This window comes from Aquarana catesbeiana, unplaced genomic scaffold (assembly GCF_042186555.1).
Source record: "Aquarana catesbeiana isolate 2022-GZ unplaced genomic scaffold, ASM4218655v1 unanchor234, whole genome shotgun sequence".
In the NCBI taxonomy this organism is placed as follows: Eukaryota; Metazoa; Chordata; class Amphibia; order Anura; family Ranidae; genus Aquarana; species Aquarana catesbeiana.
In genome coordinates, this window is record NW_027362662.1 from 318,638 (window position 1) to 331,025 (window position 12,388).

General features: G+C 42.1%; 1 protein-coding gene across 1 annotated transcript in view; it reads right to left on the bottom strand.

Annotated features, from left to right (window-relative positions):
- LOC141121918 (uncharacterized) overlaps nucleotides 1-12,388 on the bottom strand; it is a 274,854-nt gene that overhangs the window by 114,041 nt on the left and 148,425 nt on the right. The window contains exons 5-8 of the mRNA XM_073611667.1: nucleotides 6,946-7,173; nucleotides 6,660-6,866; nucleotides 6,234-6,375; nucleotides 1,582-2,906 (exon numbers count right to left, since the gene is read on the bottom strand). Coding sequence (XP_073467768.1) covers nucleotides 1,582-2,906; nucleotides 6,234-6,375; nucleotides 6,660-6,866; nucleotides 6,946-7,173 — 1,902 coding nt within the window. The remainder of the gene's footprint in view (nucleotides 1-1,581; nucleotides 2,907-6,233; nucleotides 6,376-6,659; nucleotides 6,867-6,945; nucleotides 7,174-12,388) is intronic.

The following is a 12,388-nucleotide window of genomic DNA, read 5'->3' on the forward strand; positions in this document are numbered from 1 at the left end:
AGGTCGGCTTAACACCAAGGAGAAAGAAGAACATCCCTTCCTCCATCTAAGCCAGAAATTACAAGATTCTGGCATTGGTTCGGTGTTTACCCAGCCGACATTCCATGGATGCTGCTTGGAGGGCAGAGGAGGGATCAGGGGGTCTTATCTCTCAGTAAAGAGGACCTGTCATTGTGCAAGCTATCACAAGGGATGTTGTTAAACACCTTGTGATAGTAATAAAGTTGAATAAAAAAAAAGATTTAAATGAAATAAATGTAAAAAAAAAAAACTTAAAGCAGCCCATCCCCTGTAGGTCCAGCACACGTATGTGAACAGTGATTGCACCAAACATGTGAGGTATTGCAGAGAACGTCAGAGTGATAGCAACAATTCTAGTGCCAGAGCTCACATTTACCTCCAAACTGATAACCTATAAATGCTTTTACATTGTCACCTATGGATGATTTTAGGTATCGCAGTGTGTCACCATTTCACAGGAGTGTACCATTTTAAATCTTGACATGTTCGGAATCTATTTACTCGACGAAACATCCTCTTTTATATTTTAGAAGCAAATTGGGTATGTTATAGTGTTTGCTTTAAAATTAATTTAAGTGGGGTTTTTTCCTGAAAATTTGTGTTTGCTAAATGTGCATATATTGTGCGACATAAACAATTGCAAAAACCATAATTTTATTCTCCGGGGCCTCTGCATTCAGAAGAGTTATAATGTCTGGGAGTTCTAAGAAATTGCAGCGAGCAGTAAGTGGTTATCATTGTTGATGTTAAATAAATGGTTTGATTAATACCGTTGGTTTAACGAACTTATGTTCTTCGATGTCCACTGTACTCATAACTGTACGAGTATGACCTCCGGTATTAGTATAAATTCATGTCTGATGAAGGAAATTAAGGGGTCTACTAATAAAAAAAAGTTTGCTGGACGAGGATGAGCAAGCATTTGTCCAGCTGTGACAAATTTTTGCCATCATTTAAATAATTTCCTATAATCATCAGCTCCATCTAGTGTCCATAGGAAATTATTTAAATGATATTCTTCCTGAAATACCTGTACAGCATCAGGAAAAATAATGCAATATCACATTATGACCACTAGATGGAGCCAAAGATTACAGGAAATCACTCTATGACATAAAATATGACCCATATTCATCACAGGTGGGTAAATCACATTTGTTCAACTAATATTTTAGAAATAATATTCTAGAAAATAGACCTCTAAGTGTTTGTGAAATCTCTACACCACAAAATGTACTCAGCCAATGAAAGGTAATGACTCAATTTTTATTTTTATCCTGCTATCAATGGCCAACACGGTACAACACTTCACTTCATCCATGTCTTTGGTGATCTCTGATCTCCTTATGAACTGTTTCTTGCATGATGAAGATCAGCCATGGAGTATATCTGAGGTGTATATCAGGGTGTGCTTCTTCCCCACATGAGAGCTGTGATGTCCAGCAACATTCATATAGAAGACATTTCCCACACTCAAGGCACTAATACACCTCCAGGGTTTGTGTGAGATCCCTGATGTATAGGAAGACAGGACTTCAGTGAGGAACAATTCCCTCACTCAGGACAGGAAAGTGGCTTCTCCCCCGTGTGACATCTCTGATGTCTGGAAAGACTGGACTTCAGTGAAAAACATTTCCTGCACTCAGGACAGGAATACGGCTTCTCCCCCGTGTGAGATCTCTGATGTCTGGAAAGAATGGACTTCTGTGAAAAACATTTCCCGCACTCAGGACAGGAATACGGCTTCTCCCCCGTGTGAGATCTCTGATGTGCGTAAAGAATGAACTTGTCTGAAAAACTTTTCCTGCACTCAGCACAGGAATACGGCTTCTCCCCCGTGTGAGATCTCTGATGTGTGTTAAGATGGGACTTCTGTGAAAAACATTTCCCACACTCAGCACAGAAATATGGCTTCTCCCCCGTGTGAGATCTCTGATGTGTGTAAAGACTGTACTTCACTGAAAAACATTTCCCACACTCAGAACAGGAATACAGCTTCTCCCCCGTGTGCAATCTCTGATGTTTGTAAAGACTGGAGATCCGTGAAAAACATTTGCCGCACTCAGGACAGGAATGCGGCTTCTCCCCCGTGTGAGATCTCTGATGCATGGAAAGACTGGACATTCGTGAAAAACATTTCCCGCACTCTGGACAGGAATGCGGCTTCTCGCCCATGTGAGATCTCTGATGTTTGTAAAGACTGGACTTCTGTGTAAAACATTTCCCGCACTCAAGACAGGAATAAGGTTTCTCCCCTGTGTGAGATATCTGATGTTTGTAAAGAGCAGATATCCGTGAAAAACATTTTCCGCACTCAGGACAGGCATGTGGCTTCTCCCCCATGTGTGATCTTTTATGCACATCAAGATTGGATTCTCCAGTGAAACATTTCCCGCACTCAGCACAGAAATAAGGCTTCTCCCCTGAGTGCAATCTCTGATGTGTGCAAAGACTGGACTTGTCTGAAAAACATTTTCCACACTCAGGGCAGGAATAAGGCTTCTCCCCCGTGTGAGATCTTTGATGTCTGTTAAGATGGGACTTAATTAAAAAACATTTCCTGCACTCAGGACAGGAATATGGCTTCTCCCCCGTGTGAGATCTTTTATGCACATCAAGACTAGATTTAAAAGGGAAACCCTTCCCGCACTCAGTACAGGAAAACCTCTTCTCTGTTGGAAGGACAGCACCGTCCCTCACAGTCTGAGGTTCCTCAGGATAAGAGGAATACGATGGTCCATCTACACTGTGTGGTGCCGGATGGACATTTGAGGTAGTCGGGTTTTCTCCTGGACTATACTGTGTGATGTCCTCATCTTCTACTTTACAGTCTGGAGACAAAGTGAGACAATCCTCTGAGGTTTTCCTCATCTCCCGTCCATCTACTAAAATAGAAATAAAAAGATTATTACTAGACATGAGCAGATTGGTTCCCCTAAACCAGGACTCCGCCCACATCAGGCAGCTTTGTCTCAGAGGATCTTACAATTCTACCCTCAGGGTAACTAGTAAATGGGTCCTCTGATCTCCTACCATTTCATTTCTATATTCATGGATCTTAGTCAGAGAGTGAGGAGACAATGAGAACTGTCTTTTATAGGAGTGACAGTGATGAGGGGATTATAGGACGAGTGTCCCCACCCCCTCTATCACTCATTGCCATCTTCCCAACACAAGAAGTACTGCACTTCCTTATTTAGCCCATGATTCAGTTGTGAATAACAGCGGGGCTGAGCCCCATCAGAGGTCAGAGAGTGAGGATGGGTGGAGAACAACCAAGACGAAGACTGGACTGATCCCGAAGACCTCGATCATTGGGTTATTGACTCCTCCCTTATTATTTCTGTTTAAGGTTCCAAAGTTTGAGGATGTTATCACATTAATATCAACATGTAAAAGTCTGTGCTCCAATCAAATCATTACATATAAAATGTCCAGCTGGTAGAAAATTGGTGTAACAAAAGAGAATACATATTATGTTTATATATAGCAGTGGGTAGAGGGGAGAGAACAGAAGTCAGAATGATGTAATGTACAACATAGAGTATACAGTGCAGGGGTCAGCAGTATGGAATATGCAATATAAATTATATAGTGTGTTGTGAATTCATTAAGAAATATATTTTATATTTACTGGCAGAAACATGAGAGATGCTTAGGTCTCAAAAAGTAGATGAACTGTGATGTTGCAATAATTGAACTGTTGCCCTTTTGGAGACCTTTAGGACAAAATAGACGTTCTCATGTTTTTTCAAGTTTTTCTACTACTTCAAATATTGAAGACTTTTACAAGCATGTATTGTGAGGAAAACTCGATGGAACAATGGCTGCTCTCCTCACAAAACAAGGAGATATTTACATGGTATTAGTGAATAAACGAAAACTTTCCTTACAGCCATAGGAGAGAAGGTTATACAGACTATTCTCACATAGAAATAACCTCACCTGGCCTAAACCTATTGTGTTCAAGTGAGGGACTGTTTAAATAGCTAACACCTTGGCTAACAAAACCCATTGTGGGAATTTTTAGGAACTGTTTAGACAAACAAGTCATCTTTAAACATCCAGTGGGAAAGATTTGAAGTTGGTGCAAGTCAAAAATATTTTAAAAGTATCTATAAGGTTATTATAAGTCATTTCAAACTATATATGACATTGTAGGTCACAGAGACATATTATAATTTTGGCATCTGCGGACCCAACAACTTTGGTATGAAGAAAATATACATGAAAGTGTGGTTTTATAAGTAGAAGTGTTTTAAGAAACTAATTAGTATTAGGAAAAACATATAATTATGATTATAACTATATAAGACTGTAGCCTATGCTTAGATAAACAAATATTTAGTGGAGATACCAGAAGTTATACAGGTATCCATATAGATAATCATTTTTATGTAATATTGATGAATATATATAACAACATGTGTCTTTCATAGGTAGACCAGTTTTTATAAAGATACATTTATAGAGATACATTATATATATATATATCCAGTTATGAAATAGTGATTAATCAAGATTGTACTGAGTGTATTTTACATTAGGCCGATTACCAGAACATTTAAAAGGTATATACTATTCTTACCATTATACACATTATGAAATAGAACGTATTAACTTAAAAGATGGATTCAAAACACATGTGAGACACCTGGTGGTTGAAGGTGGTATTATTTGAACTCACTAAATTTACGAGAAAGGTTAATAATTAAGTCTCTTAAACCAATGGAAAGAAGGCCACGTCCTTTTGGGCAGAGCCATTATAATTTTTATGGTCTTATTATCTGAAATGGTATTTAGAGGCAAGTAAAAAGAAAGGAGGAGGTCAAGAGGAGGAAGCTCAGGGATCCACCCTGAGGGGGGACACTGGGAGATACACACACTCCCAGACTGACACTCATGCACCATGCATGAATACATATCTTTACATTCATGAAGATTCCTCAACAAATAATACTTAGAACTCGGAGGTCACAAGGAGTAAATCCTCTTTAAGAGGATCCATTTTGAAACTACGGCAGCCATCTTAACTCTGGTAAGCAGCCAATAGGAACTGTAGCCATCCTGGAATGGGTCATTATGTCATGTTGATTTTATCTTGTATGTTCTCTCAAATATTGATGTATTGAATATTATACAATTGATAATCATTCTCCCGAATCAATAACCGCCTTGTAGATTTTTCTCTAAAGATTCAAATTTTTCATTATATTTTTCTTTTTGCATAGTTGCCACATTTATTGACAAAACAAACGTCTAATTTATTTCACAATTTTAACCACTTACTTACCTGCAGTATAGTAACGGTTGTACGTGTGAAATACAGACGTTCTGTTTAATTGTCAAGTTCACAAGGTTATTGATTCTACCGAGAAGTTATCATGGTGATATTATGTCAAAGGGACGGTACGCCTATTTTTGCAAGTGTTTTTATTGATTTTCAAGACGTTCATGTAACGCAATCGGTATCTTAATTTCATGCGAATATTTGTTTTTGTCAACCAATAAATAACTGTTTCGTATGATCACACGTCTCCGTGAATAAGTTTCACATGCACAGACTGTGTCATATAGATTGATTTTGTATCTTAAAAATATCCTCGTTAAAAAAATTACTCAATAATAATTATTGTGCGGGAAACCTGTCCTTAAAAAGGCACATACTTATTCTGACTGATTATTCACGACAAGTGTAAGGGTCAGTACTCATAATATTGGTATTCAGTAATCAGTGGAAGATTAAATGTTTACTTGAGACAAGTTGCAGAGGTCCCACACCGCTGCCTCCCATCTCCTGAGACTGCACTCAGTGACTTGGGTCTGAGACTATACAGATGAATCCCTCCACCCAACACAGCCAGCAGACAACAGAACAAGTAACCCTGGGAGAATTCTTTTGTTGAGATCTTGCCAGAAGACTCAAAGCACATTTCCCAGTTGCCTGGGTCTAGTAACGTCTATGGTGAAAATCAACATGTTTCTTCCAGCTGAACCCCAGAATCTCCATAAATCCAGTCTAGATACATAAATTGTGTCTGCAGCACAGAGAAGGAAGATTATCTGAGAGAAATACAGGAATACAGGACGGGGAACACAGCTCAGGAAAGTGACCAGGGGATTACAGACTGATATCACCCAGTCCTTGCCTTACTCTGGACCAATCAGTGAGCAGTATGGATGGAGGAATGTATTTAGTGTTAATGACCCACCTGTGCTGATCTCTGTAGGAGTGTCCTCCTCTATAAATGTCCCCGTTATTCCATCCTCCTCCATAGACTGCTGATCATCCCTCACATACCTCTCTTCTTCTTCTGCTTTAACCTCAAATTCTATATCGATTGGATCTCCACTCTAAATCAAGAAAATGAGAGAGAATATCATCTGTAAAATATAAGCTTTAATATTGTGACATCACATATAAAATCCACACATTGTCCCCACAAGTCCATGTTCTAGATCAGGGATATACAATTAGCGGACCTCCAGCTGTTGCAGAACTACAATTCCCATGATGCATAGCAAGACTCTGACAGCCACAAGCATGAAACCCAGAGGCATGATGGGGCTTGTAGTTTTGCAATAGCTGAAGGTCCCCTAATTGCATACCCCTGTTCTAGATGCTCCATCCTACCAACCTTGTAACAGTGATGGATGATGTGATCTTCCTGTGTGGAATCCCGGGAATACAGAGGACGGGGACATCTCTCTGGTGGGTTCCTGGTATTTGGTGGCTCCATCATATCCTTGTGTCCTTCTGAAAACTCCCCCATCCCTCCATACTCCTCATCCTCCTCTTTATACTCTTCTTTAACATCAATATTATAATCCCTGAGGTTTCCACTCTGAATATATAATAAAACATTCATTGTAACAATCATGCTGTGTATAAATAAGAACTGCCAATAATTGTCAATCATCTACCTGATGATGGTGAGGGATGGTGTGATCTTCCTGTGTGGAATCCCGGGAATACAGAGGATGGGGACATCTCTCTGGTGGGTTTCTGTAGCTGGATGACTCCACCATGGTGTCCTGGTACAGATCTTTGTGTTCTTTTAGAAACTCTGACTCCTCCATCACCCCATCCTCATCATCCTCCTCTTTTATCTCTTTTTTAACTTCAACTTTAGAATCTCTCAGGTTTCCACTCTGAATATATAATAAAAATGACATCAATTGTAACAATGCAGATAATGTACAGATCCTAATGATACTATCAGTGATTGTTCCTCATCTACCTGATGATGGTGAGGGATGGTGTGATCTTCCTGTGTGGAATCCCGGGAATACAGAGGACGGGGACATCTCTCTGGTGGGTTCCCATTACTGGATCCATCTGTAGGAAACACACACACTGACTGAATACATTGTTTCTATGTGTTTATCAGATGATGGGGGATCTAGGTGGACCCTCCGTACTGCTCTCTCCTTTACAATAAAGTCTCCTCTTACCCGGTGATGTGAGGGGCGGCTGATTGTCCATCATGATGTCCTTGTAGAGATCCTTGCGTCCTTCTAAATACTCCCACTCCTCCATGGAGAAATAGACAGTGACATCCTGACACCTTATAGGAACCTGACACACACAATGATACAGTCACCATCCAGACACATCCCTTGTCTGTTACTGGATAATGTCCCAGAATTCCCAGCACCGCTCACCTCTCCTCCATGATCTCTCTGGTGACTTCTAGAATCTTCTTTGTATTTCTCTATTCTATCAGGGAGGGAGGTGGAGGCAATGTGATGGTCATATGATCTCCAGACTTCACAGGGGGAAAATTCTAGAACTGAACACAAATCGTAAAATCAAATGATATTCCCAGAATCCTCCTCACCTCACCATTCAGGTCTCCATTTTATTAAAGCCCCACTTCAGACTGAGGTATAATTTATCCACACAGAACCCCCACACTATGCAGGTTCAAATCTTGTTGCAAGCATTCTGACATCATTACATACAATGCAGGACCACCAGTCCCACTTTGCTAGTGAGGATGCCAAGGATCCGCCCACATCCTAAGAGCATCAGAAAACAAAAAGAGATGGACATTGGGAGGAGGAGATGTGAGGTCAGTGTGATGTCATAGGACATATAGACTCTGGATGGAGGGACATTGGGAGGAGGAGCTGTGAGGTCAGTGTGATGTCATAGGACATATAGACTCTGGATGGAGGGACATTTGGATGGGGAGATTTGAGGGGTCCTCTATATGAGGCTTCCGTGCAAACCAAATCATTGTTCCTGGATGTGTCCTACCTCTCCTAAATTGAAGAGTGAACTTTGACCTTTACCATACAGAAATCTGTCAGGAATCTGTGAAAGTAAGCTCTCATGTGATCAGGTGACGTGCGGAGGAACGGAGTGTAAATAGCAGACAATTTTCTCCAGAGCTCCTAATGGTGGGGATGGATTTTGCCGAGTGCTGGTGCCAAGTTTCCACCCCCCAGGATCACTGCAGGTGTGGAGAAAAGCTGTGTAAGAGGATATGGAGGAGAGATGAGGAGGAGATCCAGGAATCAGGATAAAGGTCAGGACAAGCAACAGACGAGCGCATCCAAGAGATGAAGCCGGGGTCACTACACAGAAAATCAATCCAAGGAAACAACAGGCAGGACGAGGAATAGCAAGAAGGAGCTCAGAGACAAATGAGAATATTGCTTAGCCAATGGGAGATTATCTCAGCATGACTTACATATGGGGTTGCCACCTGCCTGGGATTCACCCGGACAGTCCGGGTTTTGAATCATGTGTCCGGGTTTCAGTCCACCTGAAACCTGGACAAATTATTCAGACAGGAATGTGACTCGAAACAGGGCCTGACAGGAGGGTGAGGGGGCACTATGCGCCCTGTATTACTATTTTCTTTAGAGTGCCCAAAGGTGTCCCAGGTCTGTTATAATCCTGTAGTGTATATTAAAATAAAATTGCTGTGTGCCGCTAAAGTGTTTGGATTTGGCTTGAAGAAAAAGTGCCAACACTACTTACATAATGAAGGAGATGAGGGGGAGGGGAGGAAGTCACTTATGGTGACCATAGAGACATGGAAATTCAGCTGGTTCAGCAGGGATCGGTCACATTTCCATCCATGTGTGGTCACTGCCGGATAAAAGTCACTCCATCAGCGGCTGCAGCCAATAGCTTCATCACTGATCTGTGTATTCTGAGAGCGGAGGAGCGCCCCCCATTGTCAGAATACAATAGTGCAGCGGGGAGGATTCCCCCATCCCCCTCCAATGTGTGGATGGGGGAATCACTTCAGTTTTTCCTCTCATCCCGCTGGCTGAACGATAAAACTGAACCATGTATGGCCAGCTTTGGAAGGAAGATATATTCAATATCAACTGATCCCCCTGAAGGGATTAATCTACATATTACCTCCTCTGCCGCCAGATCCAGCAGTGTCTTCTCTCTACGTCTTACCAAGTGGAACGCCCTGTCTTTACCTGACATCACTTCCTGTCTGTATCTGACATCACTTCCTGTCTGTTGCTGACATCACTTCCTGTCTGTATTCCATAGAGACTTTTTTTACTGGTTAGAGGTGAGATCACCACCTTGTGGAGCTCAGAGGAACTGCAGCTCAAGGAACTCGTAGTGTGAACACGGCTGTTTTCAAGTATAGAAATGAAGACACTGCAAGCTGTTTGAGGAGTCGTGTTGAATTGTAGAACAGGAGCAGCGAATACCGAACAGGAAACAGGAAATACAAGCAATGCAATATTACCATAGAGTATATTACAATAGAGTCACTGTATTTGTATAAGAACTCCATAACATCTCCATTTTTTTTACATTCAATCCAAAGATGTGTAGAAATATTGTATACATATATTCGTGTACGCTCTGTCAGCTCAAATAGAGAGAAATGGCAACTAATCTGCTCTCTATAGTGGGGAGTCCATGCATGAGAGTTAGGGTTGCCACCTTATCCCTTCAAACCTGAACACATATGAATTACACAGGTTCTGTGGCTAATTTAATTAAGATAAGGCACCAAGTGAGTTTAATTACCACCTTAATCAGCCACAGAACCTGTGTAATTATTATGTGTTCGGTTTTAAAGGGATGAGGTGGCAACCCTAATGAGAGTTCAAATGCAGCAAGAGGTGTGTTGGTGGTCACAGATAGGCTGACTGTGGATGTCTGCCGACTCATAACAAGCTAGAAGGGGCTCTGTAGACAGTAGAAACAAAGAAGAGAGCAGCGCCGTCTAAGTGCAGCGTGATAAAAACATTTTAATATAGGACAGACGATTTTAAACTCACAAGATTGTAGAGATCACAGCACATGTGAAATGGTATAGGAGGTTCATCCATTCCTGGGGGAAGGCGGTCGGCTCGCAGGCGGAGAGGCAGCTGATGATCCCGGCTATGCTGGTGGCTCCCAGCGCTTCCTGGTTCTCAGATTCGGCTCAGGGGCGGCTGGACACGTCACTTCCAGATGGTGAGGAGCGCGCGTTCGGAGCATGCACGCTCCTTCATCAGCCAATAGTTGTGGCCATGTTTGGAGAGGTTTTTTATAGTCCATTCAGCCAGGGGATGTTGATGTGGTGCCATGGCAACCGCTCGTGGGAAGGGCTTCTGATTACAGGATGGACTGATCAAGCTCATGTGACCAAAGATTTTTTTTTTACATAGCAATGAAGATAATGCAGGGGTAGAAAATAAGGGGGGGGGTTTGATCAAATACTTTTTTATATATAACAAGAAAGAATTAAAAATTCTATGATCTGGAAGCAGCTGAAATGAGAGATAGGTGAACTGAGGTAAAGAAAAATGTATATAACTAAATGAGTAAAGGTTAAAATTAAAAATAAAAACAGACATGAAGATAAAGGATAAAAAAAAAATAAAAATAATACGAACCCTGATTTACCTCACTCAGAGGCAGGAAAGAGAAGGGGTGAGTGATTGAAAACAAACTATTTCTAATTAGTGCCTCAGAGAAAAATATATAAATAAAATTGGAAAAGCATCAGCCTGATGGCCTGTGATAAGCATAAAGTCAATGACAAATGATAATAAGTGAACAATAATGTCCCGCAACACAGGAAGGTGAATATACTCCGAAGTCTGGTGGTGTTCAAATGATTGTCCCAAATTGAACTTCATAAAAACCGGACCATAACAGAGAGATGAGGCAATGGTAGAAGGAATGGTGTGTAGAAAAACTCTTACCAGATCCCGTGGATTCCCATGTCAGCGACAGGGAATCGAATGAGCAGTGTGCCACTCAGGGCGTGGAAAGGGACATCCCGTCGCTGGAATCCTCTAGGCTGGAATCTGCATGGATCTCCGGGGGCCACCAGGTAGGTCCTCACAGCAAACAACCAGGATACAAATCAGGTGGGAAAAGACGTCACTTGTAAAGCTGAAGTAGGCACTTGACGTCATTAGGAGGATATGTGGAAAGAAAAAATATGCCTCCACATGGTGCAGATAAAAAAGGGGGGTATTATTATTTCCAAAAAAACACCATTAACAATAAAAAACGTGATCACAATGCATTAGGATAAAAGGGCAACATGGAGGGTGGCCACGGTGACCAGGCCCCCCTAAAACGTCACAGTCCCAGCATGCCCAGGGACTGTGACGGCATAAGGGGGCGGGGTCTCCGCCTATATAAGTCACATCGGAGCGCTCAGAGAGCATTCCAGCCTGAGAGACTGTCGTGTCAACATCGGAAGAAGAGAAGAAGCCAAGAAGCCATAAGTCCGGGCCTCCGCTGGCAAAAGAGCGGCATGAAGATAGCGGAGGAGCCGGCAGAAGAACTGGAACACCGGGCGAAGAGGCCAGAGAGAGTGGAGAAGAACCAACCGGACGCGGGAAAAGAGGAACCGGAGGGACCCCCGAAGTCGGAAGAAGACCCCCGAAACAGACCCCCCCGGAGCTGTCTAATAAATTACTTTAAAAACCTGTGTTGTGTGTTTTATTATTGACACTTTTTCCCTAGGTAAATGGGTAGGGGTACCATGTACCCCATACTCATTCACATAGGGTGGGGGCCGGGATCTGGGGGCCCTCTTATAAAAGGGGGATCCCGGATTCCGATAAGCCTCCCGCCCGCAGACCCCGACAACCAATGGCCAGGGTTGTCGGGAAGAGTCCCTTGTCCTCATCAACATGGGGACAAGGTGCTTTGTGGTGGGGGGGCCCCGCAGGATGCTGTAAAGCCACCTCACCTTATTTTACCGGATTTATAGAGCACCAACAGTTTGCACAGCGCTTTACAATCTAAAGGGAGACAGTACAGTTACAATACAAGAAAGTTAAGAGGGCCCTGCTCATAAGAGCTTACAATCTAATGGTGTTGGGCGAGTTGTACAAAAGGTAATAACTGTGGGGGATAAGATTATGGAGC